This window comes from Chroicocephalus ridibundus, chromosome 2 (genome assembly GCF_963924245.1).
Source record: "Chroicocephalus ridibundus chromosome 2, bChrRid1.1, whole genome shotgun sequence".
Classification (NCBI taxonomy): Eukaryota; Metazoa; Chordata; class Aves; order Charadriiformes; family Laridae; genus Chroicocephalus; species Chroicocephalus ridibundus.
In genome coordinates, this window is record NC_086285.1 from 128,257,554 (window position 1) to 128,280,589 (window position 23,036).

General features: G+C 37.8%; 1 protein-coding gene across 2 annotated transcripts in view; it reads right to left on the reverse strand.

Annotated features, from left to right (window-relative positions):
- Window positions 1-23,036, reverse strand: part of NSMAF (neutral sphingomyelinase activation associated factor) — a 39,827-nt gene that overhangs the window by 13,254 nt on the left and 3,537 nt on the right. Inside the window, exons 2-17 of one of the 2 annotated variants that reach the window (XM_063326914.1) lie at window positions 14,895-14,984; window positions 14,716-14,794; window positions 14,556-14,623; window positions 14,430-14,466; window positions 11,545-11,595; window positions 9,082-9,153; window positions 8,653-8,700; window positions 8,474-8,526; window positions 7,827-7,956; window positions 6,854-6,925; window positions 5,892-6,000; window positions 3,171-3,347; window positions 2,169-2,248; window positions 659-749; window positions 504-567; window positions 335-386 (exon numbers count right to left, since the gene is read on the reverse strand). In XM_063326914.1, coding sequence (XP_063182984.1) covers window positions 335-386; window positions 504-567; window positions 659-749; window positions 2,169-2,248; window positions 3,171-3,347; window positions 5,892-6,000; window positions 6,854-6,925; window positions 7,827-7,956; window positions 8,474-8,526; window positions 8,653-8,700; window positions 9,082-9,153; window positions 11,545-11,595; window positions 14,430-14,466; window positions 14,556-14,623; window positions 14,716-14,794; window positions 14,895-14,984 — 1,273 coding nt within the window. Of the gene's footprint in view, window positions 1-334; window positions 387-503; window positions 568-658; window positions 750-2,168; window positions 2,249-3,170; window positions 3,348-5,891; window positions 6,001-6,853; window positions 6,926-7,826; window positions 7,957-8,473; window positions 8,527-8,652; window positions 8,701-9,081; window positions 9,154-11,544; window positions 11,596-14,429; window positions 14,467-14,555; window positions 14,624-14,715; window positions 14,795-14,894; window positions 14,985-23,036 lie in introns of those variants that run through there. The other variant, XM_063326915.1, reaches the window with a different exon arrangement.

Sequence of the window (23,036 nt, forward strand, 5' to 3'; positions counted from 1 at the left end):
AATTGCATTTTTTCAGCCTTAATCCACTCTGATAATTCACACTTATTTCAATAATATATTCACAATGACAATTCCATTAAACTAAAGCCAGAAAGCAGATACAGACAAGCAATCGTGGAATTACAGAGAAGGAAGAAGTTAAAAACACTGAAGGGTTCATAAAATGCAGTCAACAGCCTTAAAAAAAAACCCCACACAACTGAAAACCCCAAACACCACAGCAAAAACCCAGCCAAACACACCCCCACGCCAAAACTCTCAAATCAACGGGAGACGTCAGAGAACAGAAAGCACAGAGACCGAGAAGGACTCGAATCATTTTCCAGCCATTTACCTCTTTGAAATCTGTTGCACCATCCAAACAGTTTTTCCAGGTTTCTGCAAGACTATATAACACATATTAAAACCAAGTTTGTTAAAAAATATTTTTTAAGGCTTTGCACTCCCTTGATGCATATTTGAAAACCAGACCCAACCTAGTTATAGACAAAATGTAAACAAACCTGTTGAACATTCTGTCAGCGTGATCAAACTTCCCATTCTGCAGACAGAGCATGTACTCTGGTGCTAAGGAGAAAGAAAAAGTCACAGCTTGCTCCAAACCTTGTCCACTTTGGAGGTAACTGTCTGCTCAGAGAGCATGCAAAAGCTGTCTTACCAACTCTAACGAGATAAAACAAAACATAACCCGGAGATGAATAATGGCTCCCATACATGAATTTCGGCTCTGGCATTTCCTGATAACGTGCCTGCAACATAGGAAGAAGAAAGAGAGGTCTGTTTAAAATCAGCACTCCTGCTTTTCTTCAATATTGAACACATACACACTTTTTTTTTTTTGAAGACACAGATTAGGACCACTCTAAATTTTTTTTTCTTAACAATAAAACATACTCTAAATCTAATAACCACACAGCTTTAACCAGATCAGTAAATCAAAAAAGCAAAAATGTTGTTATAATTTACCATCCAGAATTATCAGGTTTTCAGCTTTCACACGTAACTGCAGTGACTCAACTTTAAAGGAGTGCAAACAAATACTTCCTTTTTGTCTTTCACATGAAGTTTAATGGAATTATGGTAGAACATACAGACTTATTTCAACTTGGAAGATTCCCTCCTGTCTGAAGCTCCTATGCATTATCCATAAAACCTATCACAATCTACATAAAATGACTTTTACTGCAGAAAGTGTAAGGCAGGTAACAGCTTGAGGAAACAGTCAGACCTTTACTATTTTTTTAAAATTTTGAATTTATTGTTACTGAAAACATAATATTGATAATAGTTTTACCCTCCACAACCTTAGGAAGCTTTATGATTTTGAAATATTTAATCTTTTATGTCAATACAATGCAGTTAGTCTAGCAATATTCCACACCCCCCCACACCAATGCTTCACTAAGCACTAATGAAGGTTCCAAAGCATTAAATAGTTATGTTCTGTAAATGATTTTGGAATTATTAACTCACCACAGAAGACAATTATTTTATACAAAGAATTAAAAGCCAAGAAACTGAGGACCTAGTTGTAAGCCTATAACTATGTGTTTGACTGCTTATGAAAAGAAAGTCAGACTACTTTGAGAAATGGAGAAAGTCTGTGCACTATTATCTGCATGTCAAAATTTCAAGTTGGTGCTCTGATCTCCATGAATCCAGATTGCCTTCCTTTGAAGTACACTCCCTCAAATTCAGCATTTTTCCTTAAATGGAACTACTTAAGACTTCTACTACTTTATCTTGTTTAATTCATACACTCATTTTACATTACACATTTAAATCCATTGGTCTTGAAGTTTTATATTTCCATATATTTTTATAGCATCTCAGTGCCTGCCATACAAATGTAGTTACAATGGCTAAATGGAATTGGGGATTTTATTTTAAAAGTGACGCAAAACATTTAAAAGCATATATGTATGAAATGGTAGTAAGAGAGAAGGAACAAGTCCAAATAACTTTAAATTAGTACTGATAAAATCAATACCGATGAAATCACGCTGATCATAAGCGTGGTATGTTTATAGGCAAGTTTGCTTCTGATAGGTTTATAGTTTGTTTTAGATAACTACATAATTCGCAAAGCTCGCTTGACAAAGCTCCTTTTATTGCCAATGCGTACAAGGCCCAAAACATGCAGCAGATAAAAGCCAAGATATACATACCAATAATCTATCCAGCCTTTCCTTATTCAGGGCACCAATTGGTTTACTAAGGTCACGGAATGTTTCAGGCTTTGTCAGATCTAAAAAAAAGCCATAGTTAATGCATTGTTCCTACTAGACAGGAATAGATTCTAATCAATATTTAAAAACAAGAAAAAAACCCAAACAACAAACCAAACAAAAAAACCAACACAGAACCCCTCCAGTAATCTTCTCTGCTCCCTAACTACAAAAGAATAAAAGTCTTGCTGTAAATGGCTACCCATTTTCCTTCCTTCCAAGTAGGCTTAATCTCAAACCTCTTGCTTAAGAGCCAGTAGTTACATACATGTGACAGCTATTGCGACTAACATCACCTAGTCAATATAGGTCCTGCTACCTGAGGCAGAGAAGCAGCTGGTGTCTTCTTTCTATTCATTAATTATTCTGTCACGCTACAGTTAAGCCCCACCAAACAATCAGATTGGAGTGTTTGAGCCAGTGCTGATGAACACCATGAGATTACCCTATTCCACTCCTTGTAGAGGGACAGAATCCTCCTAAGGACAAGCTTCCAACACATATTGCACAAAGACCCTTGATTTAGGCACAAGCCTTGTTAGCATCTTCCCTTCAACCTGCAATGCTAAGAACTGTAAAAGAACACCTGGATTCTATACATTTCAATGCATCCAGCTTGTTCCATAAAAGGCCATTTTACTGGCTCTTTTGCATTTCTTGGAATCATAGGAAGTGTTTGAATGCTCAGGAATAGATTTTCAAAGTGACCAAGCAGATGCTTGGTACATATTCTGCATGTGATGAGGGAAATGTTTAACAGGGAAAAGGTGAGGTATTCTATTCACTACACTCTAAAGTAAGCGTAAGTGCACAAGAAAACACCAAAGATCTCTAACACCAGGTGCATTTTGATGTGCCATGAACTTCACACAGTGTAAACCTGCCCCCAAGATATTTCCGGTTGGAAATAATACACTAACCTCCCTTTTTGTATACACATACCTAATACTGAACTAGAGTAGTCTGCTATGATCCACGGAAATACAGGATACTGGGAGAGATCGTTGCAGCTCCTATCAGCCAGATTGTTGAGATGAAGAAGATACTGGTAGTTTGATATATGTCCTCGCTGCCATTGCAACATATAACTTTCAGCCGTATGCTCTGTTATATGATTTTCTAAAATAAAACAAAACATTAAGAGTTTTGAAGTTTGGAGTTCCAGCCCCAAATTATACAGTGATTAACACCATGCAAGGTACTATATTGAGGGCAAATACTATAGGGCAAGGTACTATAATTGAGGGCAAAGTTGTTTAAAAGAATAAGCCAGCTTTATGTTTCAATAGCTACTATACTTTATACATTTTGTAAGATCTGTTCAAACAGGCCTAAATTGCATTCAGCAAAAAATCATGCAGAAGGACCACTGAAACCAAACACAGAAACAATGGATGGGAAAGAACTTGAAGATTAATGGAGGTAGAGAAAAATATTTGCAGACCATGAACAGCTCTCTTGGAAATCAGGCAACCTCTCAGATTTCAAATTTCTAGAATTAGTTCCACTAGTGTCAAGAAAAAAAATAAATATATGTTCCTACTGGACAGCCAAGGATGCCCACCAACAATGACTTGTGGAAAGTAGTCACATTTGCATCTAAGTACGATCCAGTTTCAGAACCACTGAAACAAAGAGACCAGAGGAAGATAAAACTTGACCAGCGCTCAAAGTAGTAATTATGCACCTGGAGCTTCTGTTTGAAGCATTAGGCAGGGGCTCAGCAAATTCAAAACTGCACTACACTCTACTCAATAGCTGTCATATAAAGGTATGCTGCAAGACAATAAAATCACCTGGGAATATTGATTTCATTCTGCCTCTCCAATTTTAAAATGAAATTGAAGAAGAATCATCACTATCTTTGTCTATTCTGTGAGTGGCAGGTTTATCAAGAGATGGGGGGGTGGGGGAGTGGTTTTGCACAGAGGGGTGTTTTATTGGGTTTGGGGTTTTTTTGTTTTGTTTTGGTTTTTTTGTGGTTTTTTTTTTTTTTTTTTTTTAATCATTCCTTCCATTGATGGAGTTTACAGCACCTTGGAAAGTGCCTGAAATAGCAGACCTGAAGGACTGCAATCATGGCATGATAGCAAGAAACCGCCCAAGCAGCCTCCTCATGAAGTAACCACAGTGAAACCACATCCTTGCCTTACAACGCATTATACGGCCCAATTCTGCATGCTTGTTTTACTGCATCTGTGTTAAAGGCTGCTCTTCCTCCTACTTAAAAGCCTTTAAATACGTTTTACCACCACTTGCAGCTGAAGGCTACAACACAAAGCTAAAGAACTTGGATTTCTGTGGAACATCAAACAGTCAGATATTATCACTACAGTTACTAGCTAGAAGGAAAAGCATTCAGATTAGATGTGGTGGGCCTTTATTTAGCTCAGCTTGGGCTGGGAAAATATATTCCAACCCTCCCTTCACCTCAATACTTTTAAATTCTACAAGTAAAAAGTGTTAGCACCTTCAAAAGAGAGGACCTTCCTGCTGTCAGAGACAGCTACTGTGGGGCTACAAACACCTTCAGAGAAAGGGCTCATCCTTTTTTTATTTCTAAGCTCCAGCAACAACATCCTCATCTTCATCTGCACCTTGAAATTTCATCTTTGAAAGTTACCCAGAAAACAAAGTCTGAAGAAAGGTAACAGCATGCAGTTATTTCAATAATAGAGAAAAATCACATCAGAATCTATTTCTTCTAAATCTAAAAGACTAAAACGATTCTCAGGGGAAGCGACCGCTCCTTTGCGGCCTTTCCACTTCGCTTTATGAAGTGGGGAAAATGTCAACTGATATTTAGGCAAATTCATTAAAACAGAACTAGAGCTCTGCTACAATAACAAAATAGTATAAAATTTACATAAACACTTTCAATATTGACTGTAAACATGACTTTCAGTGTTTCAGTTGTAGTAGCATTACAGAAAAACTATTAGCTTTTTCTTCTTTAATTTTTCCAGGACACAGACTATCCTGACAGAGAGTTTCTGTTCATGATCTGCAAAAGATACACATCACTTTCTAGGAATTAGTGCATACAAGATTTAATAGAAATGAGAATTTAACTGTTTCAGAATGTTAATTTCCACCAACCACACAATAAAGCTGAGGAAAGTTCAGGTATTTTTGTGTGCACTGGAAATCTATCCATTACAGGAACTTTCTCAAAAGGATTTTTACTTGGACTTAACTGGGGGCCAGGGGGATCCACCCACAAGTTAGTCTATATTCTGTCAGCAAAACACAATTTAGCCGAGTGGATCTTACTTACCCCTTACTTTGAAGAGAAAGTGCTTTGTGGGTTTTTTTGTTTGGTTTGGTTTTTGTTTGGCGGGGGGGGGGTGGGGGTGGGGTGGGGTGGATTTTTTTTTTTTTCCCCACACACAATGGTGCACACCAAGTTGCAAATCAAAAGAATTAGTTTCACCTTGATAATGCTATTTCAGTCAGCTTTCATACTCAGCTCTCCAAACACAAACAGAATACATGCAAGTTCACAACATTCATTCTGAACTTCGCTTACTTCTACCAAAATTTTTTAGGGCGAGCACATCTGTTTATTCTTCTCATTCTTCCCACAAATCAACAGAGCAAAACCCAGGCAAATTTCCCCTCACATGGTACTACGGACTACATTAATAAATAAATGCTGCAAACCTATATATGTTGCAATAAGGAAATAGAGCTCATCTCGATCTTGACAGTTGTAGAATTTCAAGTAGATGTCAGAACATAGATCATTTTCTGTGCAAAATACTTCAAGTCCCTTAGAAGTTAAAGGGGGAGGGAAAGTAAGTGAGAGCAATTACTGACAAGCTGTAATATTCATGGTTTTTTTAACAGAATATTCCAGTTACTAATATCTAAAACGTAAGACTTTAAATTGGGTAACAGTTTTGCCCACAAAGTCTAACATTTTGATCTTTCCTATTTCTAATCATAAAAGCATTCAGTTTACACCCAACTAGGCAAGTATAGATTTATAGCTGTCCATAAATTGCCTCTGTCTGGATTGATTGAGCACAGATAATATACTTTTTTGTCCTAAGTGAATGGAGTAAGGCAAAGAATTAAATGGCTATTTAGTTTAAATGTGTTTTGAGACAAAAATTTTGTTAAAGACTGAAATTTCAGTGCAAACACTGAAAGCATACATCTGAGGTTCCACTGCAGGACTCCCATCATCCCTCAGTCACGTACAGCAGGACTCATCACTCCACATTAGTCTCAATCTGAACCAGTGATCGAGCTCCTTCCATGAATCAATCCAGAGAGAAAATACACCATGAGAGAGCAATTAATTCTATCCCAAGATAGGTGTTAGAGATAAATGGAATGAATTGCTCCCTGGAAGTACTCCCTTCTCCCTTCCCCTACAATGACTGCTTATGAAAGAAATTCTTCATCCTTGACAGAGTTCACTCTTTCTGTTTTCACCTTTTTGACAACACAGGGAACACCTAAAAACCAGAAAGGATCTTTGAGTGCTGTTCTCTACTTAATCCAGAGTTTTAAAAAACACGTAGGTTTTACCTAACGATGCACACATTTTCAGCCGGTCATTTTAAGAAATGATATATACAGCAAGACATTAAAAAAATATAAATATTTGAGCTTACCACTGGCATTAAACCATGTCTTCTTTTATAGATGCGACGCACATTTTGCAGTGTTATTTGTACTACTGGTTTCTGTGGGGGGCAAAGGAGGGGGAAGAAAAGATGGAGATATTCCAGAAGGTATATGGTCTTCTACACTAACCTCTCCAGTCAACCTGAAGTTTCTCTTGACTAGAGATGATAGCAATATGAAAGCAATATCCATCCATGTCATTTTAGCAGTGGAACAGTGGTGCTAAGCAGTTATGTTAAAAAGAAGCAGCTTGTCTCTGCTATTGGTTCTTGTCTGAGTAGAAAAGCAGCTTAAGAATAAATAAAGAATAGTGTATGATGATCCCAGTTTGTTGCCACTTATGATAATCATGCAAGAGAGGAGCAGAACACAATAAACTAGATTAAAAATAAGGAAGCCATTGGGCTGCTGAGCAAACTGTTTGCCAATGGCGCCACCCGGTGGACGGAAATTGAATGGCATTTTGTTATCTTCAGCTGTTAAACACATTTTCATTGCCTGGACATGCTTTTAGTGTATTATCAGCCTGCTAAGACTATCACTACTATTTCTGTGACAAAGTTCCAAAGCAGTAATCTGTTTGCGACATGCACTCAGTTTTCCTCTAGAGAAAGAAATTATCAGCTGAACAGAAAACCTAGCTAAGATCTTCCAATATAAACGGAATGTATATATAGCCCTCATTAGGTAGGATCGGCAAAGGAGAGTTTGTGCCTTGTCAGTAGGAGGTCAACTTTAAGCAAGTTAGCACGGAATAAAGCCTCAGAAGTAGAGATACACTGAATGCAACAGAGCAGCATAGACCAAAGGAAAACTAAGGAGCTTCTGCTTATTCAGTTAAGAGTCTTCTTGGAGATGTGCTCCATGTGCATTTAAGAGGAATAATACAGAACATGAAAACTGTCCACTAGAGGGGCAGCGTGCTCACAGCATATGCAAGACCACCTATGAGGCACTTACAGGATATCCATTAAGAGGCTGGAAGTACAAGTTAGCATCAGTAACACACACATGCCCTGGATTAGTCACCAGTGGTGTCACCATTTCTGCTTTACATTCCATATGCAGCGTTTCAGAAATGCTTTGAAATCTACAAGTGAAGAAAGGGAGTAAGTTCACCTCCAGTTCTTACTTAGGTAGAGCTACCCATAAATTCTTTAGAAAGGCTTTAAGTTAGCTTATAACCTTGGGACATCAGAATGGGGACTGCACTAAGCCTATTTTAGACATGAAGAAAGTTCTTTGTTGAGACCTCTACTTTAACAGGCATTCCAGAAAGGAAAGTTGCTATGTTCCGCACCAGTCTCAGAGCAGTAAGCCAGTTGACTTTTCTATACAGAGCTTTATTTGGCATATACTGATGCCCAATTTGCAACAAATTCACAGATAAATGGAACAGTTTGAAAAGATAAAAAAGTAGTACTTTCATTCTCACAACACAGAATTTCCCCTTCGCCATTCCAGGCGGTTCAGAATACCAAGAAGATAACTCCCCGAATTAGAGAACTTACGCTGCCCCAAACAAGCACCTATTAAGTACCAATGCAGTAGACTAATCAACCAACAAGCTGAAAATCATTCCCAGTACAAAGTGATTAGAAAGATACCTGTTTTTATCAAATGACGTCCTAGCCAAGCGCGATTGCAATATAGCAGTTATCTAATGTGGAGGGGGAAAAAAAGTTAGTATGATCTATGATTCAAATGCAATTAGAATTTTATTCCTAAACAGTGATATCAGAATTTCATTATTAAACAGTGATATTAGAAACAATCAGACACTTACCATGGCAGCTTGATCTCCCATCTTATCTAGACAAGAAGCCCTATAAAGCTAGAGAACAATGAGCTTTAAGTGAAATAGCAGAGATCTCCCACACAGCTCAGAACAGAGTAGAAACTGAGGGGGCTTTAGCATTCTTGGTGACAGCATACTAAAAGAGCTACTATTATTTCTTTTTAAAGTAGGAAATGTTTGTTCATTTGCCACTGTCATGTTATTACTTTGTCTATATACTACCATCCTGCGTAGTAAAAGTTAATACGGGCAGCTTACGACAGCTGTCAGAAATAGATGCTGTGTTCAACTGCTGCATTTTAAAAATAGATACTCCAAGAATTTCACCTTGAGAATAAATATTTAAAGAGAGCTCTCCATTAAATATCAAAAAAGATGCTGTGACGAAGTGTGTAGTAATATCAAACAACCACATACCTGATGTAGAGTTTGCACAACATCTCCTAGTTTCCCAGCAACATCTAGTTGGAATAAGTGTTCTGTTCTACCCTAAAACCAAAAGTACGTTTACTACAAACGAGCTTAAAATAAAGCTCAGTGAAAAAACAGTTAAAACTAAAATCAAAATACTCTAAAACCTGGTCAAACTATGCTATCAAAGGTTGCAGTAAGCCTGAAACATTCCAAAGGCAGATGCTAAACCTCATTTTTTTTTTCCTTTACAAATATATCTTCCCTGTGGTAAGCTCTTTGTGAAGTGTTTAGTCTGTTTTTTAATACAATGTGACATAATATCTTTGAAGTGAACAAATAAATATAGTGTAAACATCAGTAAAAGCAGAACTAGTACCTGCTCTGTCTATTTTAATATCAGGTAAACACAGGTAAATATAGAACTAGTAAATGTCACGTTACATTTAAACAGCTACTGTATAACTTTCAGACAAAAGATACAAGCCCATCAAATCTTTGAAGACTAGGCTATAAAAGTTATCATTCTCCTCTACATAAATAGTTCTGAGCTGAAAAGATCCCAAATCCAATCGCAGCCCGTTTTGACTCGTCATTTATAAAAACCTTACTAACACATCACCCAGCATACGTAGCACACTTATTTTTTCCACCTATGAAGTTTTCCCAGCTTTCTTAAGTTTTGTTTCATAGGACATATTTCTGGTTTTGATTTAACTACATTAAAAGTATGTCCATGGATCAACTGATATTAACTTTTACACATAACTCATATGTAGCAAAGGTGGTCGTATCTCTTGATGACCCCCGAATGTAGTATAAAACTGTATCAACGCATTTCTGTGGGGTTTTGCAATTTCTCAAGCTAGACTTTAAAAAAAAGAAGTGATCAGTAAGACCACATCAAGACATTGATCAGAGGATATAATTGGATTAATTTAAAACTGAAGGAAAGAAGACATGGAAATCTAGATGATCTCCAGTGTAATATATGTGATCTGAGCTGAATTGACAGCGATCCAAGAGGAAAGCATGCTTCAGGAAGCAAATGGAGCTGCAGTAAAAGGAGACAAGAAATTGAGCAGCAATTTAGATAAAAGCCTTGTAACATTTCACCCAGAGCACCATTTTCCTTCAACAGGGAAAGCATGGCTCTCAGAAATCCTAGTGGATAGTCTACAAGGATTGCATACAGCCAACAACCTAAAAGCTTTTGTAAGCAGTTCTCTCTGTAGCTCTGCAGACAGATGCAAAAACAACAGCTCCGTCTTTTGTAATTGATCTGAAACAATCAATGCAAGACATAAGAGATAAAATGCACTACCAAATTCCAGCACTCAGTGGCACATCTGGAACTGGCAATGATTCAAACAGAAGATATTTAGCAGCAACAGGAAAAAATCTGAAATGATTGAAGGCAAACTAGATTTCTTGTTTTAATATGCAGAAACATAGCTGCACTTCTGTGGTAATGGTTAACTGTCAGGAATGTTTTAGGTATGAATGAATCTTGACTTAGGAGAAAATAAAGTGAAAAGCCTTCCAAACTTTTTATTCTTTTCTTTTTCACTGTGTTGGCAATGTGATGTTTGTATGATGCTTAATAAATCTTGTACATGGAGGCAAAACAGAAAATATAAGGACTAAAAGAGAAAACAGGTTCAACGCATGAAGAATTAATGGCATAAAGCAAACAAACAAAGAAAATTAGAAAATCCTAGTTTAGAGACAGATCACAAAACCAACGCAAAGCAGTTGTTGAGAGAAAAGAGATCATCTCTTGCCTCTCTGCTGTTCATCACAGTAACGCAAATTTATGGACCCCACCATTCTTGACATTTCTTACTTGAATAAATATGTTGAGAAATATAATTCCGTCTGTTTCAGTTCTTGGGCAAATACGGTGTTTAATGACTCTGCATTTTCATTTTGTGTTTGTGTCTTAACCCATCTTGCATTCCAGGTGAAAACCCCTTACTTCTATGCCTTGAAGCCTCCAGGCTCAGAATCAGAGCAGACCCACCCCATTGGCAGAAAGCAACCAGAATTTCTGATTTCTGCTGTGAGCAGCCTTATCTGCCATTTCTTTGAACTGTGAAGCACTCAGCTGGGAAATATCAATTAGCAATCTCTCATCTCAAGAGTGAGCAGAACTGAGAAGCTGTTTAGCCAGGATGCGGCGTCCACTGAATACTAGCAGGCAGCTGACAGCTCTGACTGTTGAGCCCGCAGAGCTGCACATCAAGGCAAACAGCAAGTGTCAAGTCTGCAGTATGTCCTCCAAGAAACACCACAAATCCATTATGGAAGAATTCAGACACTTGTTCTATCAATATGCCCGCTTACCTTTTTTTTTTTAAGCTTTATTGTCATATTGCTCAAGTTATAATTATCTTACTCTTAGAAATGAGAACATAAATCCTTACAAAACAGTAGTTTGTTAAGAAAAGCGAAAAAAGACATACTTACTCTTACTGTTTTATAGGGTGCAATAATGTTTCTTTCTTTAATGAGAAAAACCTGAAACAGTAAGAGATGTTACAGTTTCAGTCTTTAAAAAATAATAAAATAAATCAGAAGTACTGATAAAGACAAAGCTAAGAACGCTGTTTAAGCAAGCAAAACACTGGGTTGCAATATCCTGCTTTAGCTGCCCCAGATAAACTGCAGAAAAACAATGACCTTTTATAGCAGCTAACTGCAAGAAGGGCAAGTGTCCAATTTAGTTCAGAGGCTTACTTATGTAGTTTATTAGTGGGTTTTTATTCTAATCATATGACCTTCCAGGAGTTGCAAGATTAAAGCCAATAAGCACAGCCACCAGTCTAACCCCATTCAATGGGAGAATCCTCCCCCTCTTTTCTTCTGACAGCTTGTGCCCTTAGGATTCTGACCCGATGGCAACTACCCTACAGGGGTAAAATACTGTGCAAACCTTGTCAAATGAACCTCTTCTTCCACTGCCAAACATTTCACTTCCCGTTCCAACTGCCGTGAACACCAGATTTCCTCTCTCGTCCAACAGCATGTTTTTGAACAGTTTTGTTTCTCTGATGCTATTCTCACATCTGAGAGGATCTTCCCTCCCCAAAACCCACATGAAACCACTCTCCTTCAGAACACTCTCAACTTCTATAGAAAACTCCTACAGAAAGACTTGACTGCTAGCACATTGGTTTGTAGATATTGCCTTATTATCTGCTGTCTGAAAGAAGACATGCCAGAAGTCATGGTTTTTGCTCTGTTTGTAGGGAAGGTCTTTATCCTTTTGACTGAGGATCGGTTCTGAAATGCACAAAGCATGTTGGACTGTACTACCAACCGTCTTCTACTCCATGGCTCAAGAGACGTGGCCTATCAAAGGACCTTTTCCGGTGCCTTGGTTTGCTTCCTACAGCTAGCACAACACCCGTGGTTCTACACTCCAAGGCGTTGTGGCAGCAGCCTCAAAACAAGAGCAAGTATTAAACTTTCTTCAGATGCTGTACCATTCTCTAGCCAGAAGTCTTCTGGCTGGCACGTACAGCCTTCCCACTGGCTGACAGCAGATCCAACCTTCACCCCACGACCACTCGTAGCACCGTCCAACCAGAAGAAAGCGAGTGGTATCCTTAGAAGCTTACAAGCTCAGCATGCCCAAGTGCTACGTTAAAAAATGAAGGCAATTAGTGCCTTTCATCTGACATCAGCACATACAGATCTGAATCAGGCCATAGGAGAGTAAGAATCGGAGACGCCCGCTTTACACTCAGCTTGCTCTTCTGAAGGGTAATGAAACATTTTTCTACACTGAGAGCCCAAATTACATGAAAAAGTAGACAAGTAAAATAAAAATAAAAATGTAAACAGAGCAAAAACTTTAGCATACTGTATTCATTTCCTATTTTGGAGGATTTTTCCCAAGTTTTATCTTGAGAAAAAAATACTGACATAATCTCCAATTATTATTTCCATTTGCTGTATTTTGTAGCCATTAGTTTCTAATTTGTTTGTTACATAAAGCAAAACTTCTTATCCAGCTATGCATAAACAAATTTTTTTGGGCATGAAAAGGTGATGTTTAAGATGTTCCAATTATTCGCTATGCAGAGTTTCCTACAAGGCAGAAATTCTACTTAGAAAAAATATTTATAATTAGATCGTGATCTGTATTAAGTGCACCTACTGAATATTTCACACTCAAAAGTCCCTATGCCTTTTATACAAAATATAAGCATTTATCATGCCACCCAACTACTTCAGAACGTTTCCCCAGAGACAGGAGGATGACTGGCAAGCTACACACGGGAGGGGCCGGGTGTGGGGGGTGCTAACCACACTTGCCATTTTAAAAGTTAATTCTCCTTTCCTATGAGATGTTCTTATAAACATTCGTTCTTCAGAACGTATACTAATGATGTATGGTGGAACAATTGCATGGGACAATTAGAAATGCCTTTTTTTAAAAACACTCGATACACAAAAAAACCTGCAAACACAACAAACCTTGACTACACAATACTCTTCACAGAAGCACTTTCAAGAATAAATTAAATATACTGATTACTTTAACACAGTCCACAAAGTTCTCCAGTATTCCATCCAGAGACAATATCATCCAGACAATATTAAATGCTTGAGTTTGTTTTTGACTGTACCAGTACTTAACTGAGCAAGGCTATCGATTTTAGGTATTATTAAAGACATATTTTAGAAAGGTATAGAATGTTTAAAAGGCTATTTCCCACCTCATCTCTGTTCCTTCCTGAAATGGAATCATGAACATTTTTTGGAAACTTTTACAGCTTTGGAACATCTATCAGTCACAATTTATCAAAGCTTGAAGTACATTCCCTTGGTCAACATTAAGTATGAACATATCCAAGTTAATCACAATTCATGATTGAAACTTGAACCCATATTTCAGGACAGCTACTGAAAATTATTTGGTGGACATACAGCAGAATCCAATGTTTTCACAAAACTGAACTTCAAGGTCAAGATGGCATTGCCATTACCACTATACACTGCAGAAAGTAGGAGAAAGCAATATAGCAAGATCAAAACAAAGATGATTAATAACCAATTTAATTTCAGTCTATTCTCCTTTTTCATTCAATTCTAAAATTGCCCTAAGGTCCGTTATAAAATGCACAGTGGAAAGAGTTCACTTTGTCAAATTAATGACTTAATGAAGTCATTAAGTTTGAAATTTCCAGCATTAACAGCTTCACATTAATGCTAAGTTTTGACATTAATTAGTTTTGTTTCCAGTTAACCCCCCCACCCTAATACTCCAGCTCAGAGAAAGACATCATTAAAGAACATAACCTCACTCATTTATACATCAAGAATCTGTTACATGCTGGTCTTACCTGATTACATACAACAGAAATCCCTCCAGATGTATCCCTAAAATGTAAATAAGATATTGGAGGAGATAAGCATTTCAGCTTTAGAAAGAGTTAAATACATATATACAGTAACTCAAATTCACGTACCGTGTGAAAGGGTTACTTGCTTCATTGTCTTCTGGGGCTTTGATACTAACGCAGTCTCTCAATGGTATCTGCAGCAAGTTATAAAAATATATACTTCATCTTAAAAAGTTTTTAAAGAGAATCTGACGTTACCAAGAAATTGTAAGGTTGTACTGCTTACCTTGATAATGGGCTGGATATTGTCATCAGGTTCAAAAATAATTGACTTTGAACAGATTTTTAGAGAGCCTCTGAATTTTCTAAAAGGAACAATAAAAAAAGAAAGTAGTTGTGTATGTGTTAAGAGAAACATAAGATTAGAACAACTCCAGTAAATGGATGTATGTAAAAGTTTCGTACCTTTCATCTTTGCAACCTTTATTTATAATATGATTAGCTGTGTGCTGTTCAAAGTAATATTCTTCAAGGTTAAGAAGAAGCAGAGAAAACCTACAAACCAACAACAAAAAAGAAAAGATTATTCAAAAAGAAAACACCATAAAGTTAGCAGTGTTAATAAAATATATCAAGTGTTTGGGAAGTCTTCACTGATTTCTGTGCCATGCCCCAAGAATTAATTAATTTAAATTATAAAGAACAAACCCATATGGAAAATTTGCGTGCACTTAAGATGAACAATTGATGCTCTTCCAACATATATATGTTTAGATGGTTGATTCTGTTGGTATATCTCAGGCAGGAACTATCCTAACACAGCCAGGCTTTCCCCTCAGTAAAATTCAGGTAAGCCCTGATCAGTGTACGCCTGTTAAAATATGCAATGACACAAAAGGAGAGGCAGGAATTAATTGCTTGGAATAGAGGAGATTAGATCTTTCTGAAGCAAAGCCAAATTACATTGGTCTAAAGTGTTAAGTGAAAACACAGCCAGGGTTTTTACAACACGGCTGAGTCACTCGACGGACACCCTCTGAGGAAGCATTACCTTCCTCTCCAACCACATTTCTGCACTTCTTCTGTACCAGCACCTGTTCAACCCCACAGGAAGCCTGTTTATGGACGAATCCAATAGACAACAAATCTCAACAGCAAATAAATAAGTAAATCATAACAAAATTGAAGTCTTCTAAAGTATTTAAGTGCAGGATCATAGTAATGCCAGAGCTCGCAAATAGGCTAGATTAGATATAACATGAAACTGCATTCTCTAATGACTTAACTTAAAAAACTGCTGCAAGTCATTAAAACTCATCAACTTTACTAAGTTTACCTACATTCTGCTGTGGTGAATGACGGTGGGTATTGGCATAGCAGGAGAAGCAGAAACATTTTATATCACTTCAGTTGGAAGTACAACAGTTTGTTTGCGTGCAGCACTGGCCTGATCTGCAGAAGTACTTGGTATTTATTCACATCCACGCCTTGAGCTTTTTGTACTGTGTTTGTGATGTGCTTCGCGAGAAATGCCCGTGGCAATGGTAATAAACGCCAAGTGTCCCCAGAGCAGTATTCAAATAGCAGTAAACGTGTCAAGAGTTCACAAAACGAACTGAATATACTGAATATGCTCGTTAAGAAAGTGCATTTCACAAAAGAAAAAAAAAAACAACAGCTTTATTGGAAAATACATCTTGTTCACTGAAGATTTCTGTTGTGTCTGTTATACTAAACAAAACATAACAATAAAGGTTTACTGTAACTACAAGTAACAGTGGGTCCATATACTCAGAACTGCCTGTGTGTCCAAGACACTTTGTCCTAATGCTCTACTGCTTTTTCAAAACGGCATTATCTTTACCTCTCCTCCCTTGAAAACAGATATTTTATGATGCCATTAAGAAACAATTGATGTTAAAATGTTAGAAAACATATGAGTCAGAACAGTATGCTCTAACATACAAACCTCCTCAAGAAAATTAAACACAAATCTCAAAAAGTCTCCTCAGCCTCTGCCCCAGTTGCTGCTATTGTATTGCTCTTGAATATCTCTAGTTTCTAATGGGGCTTAGGGGCTTTCCCTTCACATATCCTTTCTCAGAGGGCATAACTTCAATTGCCTTCTGTTTCTCATAGAAGTCTGTTCTTCAAACTTACTGCCACCTATGAAAGCACGTCCTATCAACAGGTGTAAACTGAATTTCCAAGTTTCTGAGGCCTTGGTGCCTTTGAAGGAGCCAAATCATTCTTTTCATATTTATTTTGATCACTCACCATCAGGTAGCTAAAATAAAAGGTCTAGCTCTGCATTTTGAGAAAAAAAGCTTCACTAGAAACAGTCTACAAGCCAAGGGGAAGAAGAGTATAAAACCATGGCAGCTTCTACACAATTACCATTAAATCCCATTTTTCAACACATTATCCAATTGAAGTTATCTGGGATAAACTTAAAATTTCTGGGATTTTTTCAAACTCAGGTCTAGCAAGTCGTATCACATTTTGATTGACAGCTTCTCAATAAAGTTATGTTTGTATATGTGAAGTGGAATTTACCATCAGAATGTTTTTCTTTCTAGTATATGTAAGCATACATATTGACTTTATTATCCACAAGCCAAAATATTTAAATAAAAGAAGTAAAGAATAAAGGTAATACCCAGATTTGTTTGGGGAAAAAAATCTTCTGCTCTCTTTCATCAGGGAACAGATACTACTGACATAGGGAACAATGAGCTTCATAGCAGTGTTCATGGTCCCACTATTTTTCTTAAGAAAAATGGTAACACCTGGTCAATAGAACTCTTTTCTGAAATTCTTCATTCTTGGGCTCTTTCCTTTGTCTCCACCTATTCTTTTGACAAACTCCCCACGTTTTTATACTCTTTCCAAATTCACCTGTTGGTAGCACTGGTAATTACCAGACTTTCCTTCTAAGTTTTTGGTAAATGCAAGAATCCTTCACGTATTCAAGCCATGTTTTTACATCAAAACATTGGCTCTGTTATTCACAGTAACTACAAAATGCTTACATAAGCCAAAATACATAAGCCAAGGGAGTCCTCTTTCAAATTTTTCAGGATAACCATACCCTAGAAACTGCTGTATCTTTATACTGAATGCCTTATGCATCAATTCACCTTCCCAAAATCAGAAGCTGTGGGCTACTAGGAAGGATTTGAGGTATACATTCCCTGGCATCATCCTCACTCCTGCTGAATCAGATGATTTAATGAAAATAAAAAATAACGCTCAAGGTATGCACAAAAACCACAAGATAAACTCTTCATATAGGCTAACTAGGTACTGTGGGAAATTGTAGGTTTTTTTCCTTTTTAAATACAGTATTTACCAGCTGCATCCAGCTTACCCTTTTGCTATTAGTCTTTCTGTGTCTTTTCCACCCAACTACTCACTATGCAGTTTTGCAGAGACAGCATCACTGTACAGCTCCTTGCTGGAGACCAGTGACCTCCTGTGCCGTAACCTCACGCCCACTTTCTGATCTCAGCTTAGCCATCTTGAAAAAGGGTTGTACTGCCAGCAGCTGTTAGAGCTTTTTTTCTCCAAACATTTATGTCAAGTGCATTTTCCACATTTTTTTTTGCCATCACCCCCCCACCACCACCACCACCACCACCGTGCTGAGTCTCCCAGGTGGTTCTGCAGTCTCTTACAAGCATTTCTGTTCTTGTTGCTACTCTCCTACTTGGAAGTTCATTTACTCTAACGGCATTTTCCTGTATCTGCAGGCTGACAGGAGTCACTTCTGAAGGCAGACAGAGCCAGACATCAAATCTCCACAAACACAACCACCAATCTCTACTCTCCTCAAGCACCCATTGAAATCGGGATGAACTTGCAGCCTCTCCAAAGATTCTGTCACAAAACCTGCACCTTTCAGAATTCCACCTTTTGTGGCCATAAAGTACCCCTCAAAACACATGATTTCACTGTCTGCTTCTTCACCAGAACCAAAGAACATAAGATTAAAGACATCATTAACTAAGAAGAAATATTGCTATTCTTTTTCCTGGCGTCCAGGTGCTTGCATACACATATCAAGTCTATCTTTAACTCTTTTTTCATGATGTATTCCAGCTCTCTGGAACTTTCCACGCCTCCTTTTCTCTTGCTGTTTTCCTTCAGTCACTCCTGATGACAGCTCCTCTTACCTTCCTTCCTACAAATACATTTTCAAGTTCTAGTTATGACACCGTAAGTTGAACAAAAATTTTTAGAACCGCATCTCAACTACTGGGAAACAAATCTAGACCAGTTCAAGTTATGCTAATTAAGAATTTTGGAGACTACGAAGCATGATCTCTGGAATAACCTTCTGGAATTTCTCAAGTCATCTCCGTCCTTGCAGTTTAAGTATTTAAATTTCATTTGTTTGTGCTAATGATCCATAGGGTTGTCAAAGAAAGGAAGAGTCAAGTTTCATCAGATGTTACTGAAGTACAGTCAGAGTTTTTTATCTTCACAGAACAGACTTCTTCCACATAAATAAGTAGAGCCACTGATAGTTATTGTATCAACAGGGTCCCTCTTGAGAACTATCACTACACAGGATGATACTTCAGGCTTGCCAGGAGGTTTAACAAGTATTTACAGACAGCAAGGGAACAGAACAGTTTCCAGTACGTTGCATGAGTAGGCAAACACAGTGTTGTGAAGGCCTGAAAAAATAGGAAATCAATTACAGCAGCCATACAATTAAAGCAATGGGGATCTTCGACACGCAACTAAGCGGTTGGACTTTAGGCTGACTGTCTTCCAAAGAGCTAAAGAAGGTATTCCAAAGACAGTTGTAATATCAAGATGACTGACATACAAAATTCATATACTATCAACTGCTATGTAGTCCTACAACAGGAATTTTAATGCACACTCATTATAGATCTAAAATAGTGCATGACAGGAGGAAAAAAAAAAACATAACCAAAAAACCAACAAATAACAGCAGGAAGAGAATGCATGATACCCTGTATAAGAACCTGATTAAATCTGTAACAGTTGAGAACTGTATTTTGGTCTCCAGCCTCTGAGCAGCTATACTGTTCCCTATGCTAATTAACAGCACACACTGTAAGCCTATGACTTAACACACTGCCCTGGAAGAAAAGCCTGGATCACAAAGCCAATGTCAAGTCAACTAAGACTATGCAAGTTTGTTTTTCCAGCCTACCCTCCCTTGCCTTCAAGTCCAACTCCAAGACAAAAAAAACCCTCAACTGCAGCAATTAGTCAGGTAAACGGGTCTTCCAGTGAGACAGACTGGACAACTTCAATAATGCAACTGGCTCCCTCCCAAAAAATAAAGAAATCTATCAAAAAATATACCATTTTTTTGCCCAAAAAAAGCAAACCACAAGTATTAACTGGGAAATGTACAAAAATACTATCATATCTAAAACCAAGAAGACTTTTTTTGTCCTTCTAAATTATCAGCAAGAACTAGTATCTGAAAAAAACATTCTGGTTCTAACACAAAGCAAAAGGATCTTCTACATGTGGCTGCTGCTCCTAAACTCTGTATTCCTGTAATACAGTAACAATAAAATATCAGAAACTATTCTGTTCCAGGCAAACAGAAAAGGATCAAGTTTAAGATATTTTTCTTAGCATCAGCAATTGGTTCATTTTAATCCATTTTGAAAATGTATAACCCAATTGTTACTTGAAACTTCCCAAGTATAAATGATTTTATCAGCATTTATTAAAAATCTGCTTAGAGAAGGGTAATGGTACATCTTCCCTTGGAAAGCAACTCAAACACACGTTGATGCAAAATCCTTTGAAATCAAGCAATAAAACTCACAGCTTAAAGTTTATTACAGACTATTTTTATGCTGGCTTCCTAATAAAGACACATTTCACAGGTTTATGTTCACAAATTTTATGGTCACCATGCTCTTGAATAGCTCACGACAGACTGATTAAGTTACTAAGCCATGGTCATGTCTTCAGGGATCATTTAACATTTGCTCTTGTATATTGATGTTGACATACTAGACCATCTTTTAAAAAAAACCCAATATATTATTTTGAAAATTACAAAGAGAGACAAATTAGACAAGATCTTCAAATAAAGCTAAAACCCCATGAAAGCACCTGTAAGGGGTGAAAGTTCAAAAGAGGAATAGCTTCTTAACAGTCTGGTCTTCATCATCAAATTCTTGTCAATAGCAAAGAAGCTTTCAGAAAACTTCCGAGAAGATGGTATTTTCTTAATACATTTGATCACTTCGAAATTGGAACTTAAGGAAAAAAAAAGCTTCAATAGCTTCACTGGTCCAACCTTGCCTACCAATTTCAAATGCCTCAAAAACTACTTAAGTTGTGAAGACAATTCACTTCCAACTGAAGAAGCTATCACATTAGCAGATAGATCAGACCACAAGCTTCTGTTCAGAGCTGTGGAGTTTCCCCAAGACAGGTTTAGTAACCTGAATCACTCCATGGAAGGCAACAAAAAGTACCAGAGATGGTACAACGTGAAGGGGTAGGAGACAGGAATGAGGTGGCCAAGAATGAGACCTCACCCCTTGGAGGACAGCAAGCCTGCGCAGCAGCTCTGCTGTCAGACAGGCTAAGAAAGAGGCAGTTTCACTTTCCAGGATGAAATGAATTGGTAGCACCACTGCCACCAGGGCAAACCCTTGAGCTTTAGGGTGGGTTGAAGGACACTTAAGCCATTATTGGTCAGGCTTAATGCAAACCATATCCCTGAAATCAACAGCAGAAGCAGCTTAGAGGAAGACGGGAAGGGGGAGAAGATGCTAGGTAAGTGCACTCTATTATAATAAACAACTGGCATAGCTGAAAAAAAACCCAGGCAACTTTAAAGAACACAAGGACTTTCCCAGGCCTGAAACAGAAGGAAGATTGTTCAGCCACAGTTGTGTCATCTGTATGGGGGTTTATGATGGGGGGTAGGGAGAAGATGGTGGATAATCAGTATACCGTAGTCACACCACCACCCTCAAATAAATTTAATGAAGGACCTAAAAGCTTCTCTGTTGCAACGTCTTCAATTTCTGCACAGTGTCAGATGTATACAGAACCTGGTGGAGTAAAAAGTTAATCTTTAAATAGTGTATGACGGAGCTGTTTGAGCTTAAAAGGTAAGCATCTACACTTAAGGGGAGAGGTGAATTAAACCATGCTAATATAATTTTGCTTGAAGACTTATTTAAACTTCTTGTCTTTGCATTTTATTGACATAAATATATAATACAATATAACAAAATTATATTAAGAAAATCTGAAAAATTCATATGGAAGTGATGTAGGCTACTTTCTTGTGAAAGAAACCAGTATTGGGGTAAGAAGCAGCTTCAGAAAAAAAAGAAAAAAAAAAACCAACCAAAACCCAAGCCACACATAAAAAAAACCCAGGCACCTTGCCAAGAAAAACAGAACTTAATGTACAGCAGCAGAAAGACATGGTTACCGCAGGTTAGGCTGGAAAATGAACAAAGCAGTGAAGAACTCTGGTTGCTCTTTTCTAAATACAAAGTTCAAAGTGTCTTGTTTATTTTTGCATTTTTCAAAAAGCTCCTACTTAATTGCCACTCAGAAAAGGGTTGAGGGATATGAGTCAAGAACACACCCAAGATGCATAGGAAAACACTTGCAAAATTTTATGTCATTTGATGTCATTCCCTATACACAAGGTTTGGAAACCCAAATGGCACCCAAACATTCCTAGCATTGTTCAGAGTATGCAACAAAGAAGCAAATCACAACTTCACAAACTACAACCTGGGGTTTATAAGTCCTGCCAAGATGCTACAAAATATCCTCCAAATAAACAGTGTGTTGTATCAGGCTTAGTCTACTTGATAATTTTACTGTTTCTTTGCTTGATGTGCATGTCCCTTTACACTTCAGTTTGAGAAGATCTCATCTGAGATCCAACAACACAGAGAGAAAAACAAAACAAAACAAAACCCCAACAAACCCACAATTTATTTTATATACCAATGTCACCTACCAACTGAAGCACTGGACTTGTTCAAATCGGACACAATTCTTAAATTGTGAAACCCCACCTGGGGTACTGTGTCCAGTTCTGGAGCCCTCAGCACAGGAAAGACATGGACCTGTTGGAGCAGGTCCAGAGGAGGGCCACAAAAATGATGAGCGGGCTGGAGCACCTCTGCTGTGAGGACAGGCTGAGAGAATTGGGGTTGTTCAGCCTGGAGAAGGGAGGGCTCCAGGGAGACCTTATTACAGCCTTTCAGTACTTGAAGGGGGCTTGTAAGAAAGATGGGGACAAACTTTTTATAGCATGCCCTGTTGCAATAGGGCAAGGGGTAATGGTTTTAAACTAAAAGAGGGTAGATTCAGACTTGATATAAGGAATAAATTTTTTTACAATGAGGGTGGTGAAATATTGAAACAGGTTGCACAGAGAGGTGGTAGATGCCCCATCCCTGGAAACATTCAAGGTCAGGTTGGACAGGGCTCTGAGCAACCTGGTCTAGTTGAAGATGTTCCTGCTCATTGCAGAGGGGTTGGACTAGATGACCTTTAAAGGTCCCTTCCCATTCTATGATTTTAAGTGGTTGATCCAACACACCTTGCACAATCACTTGA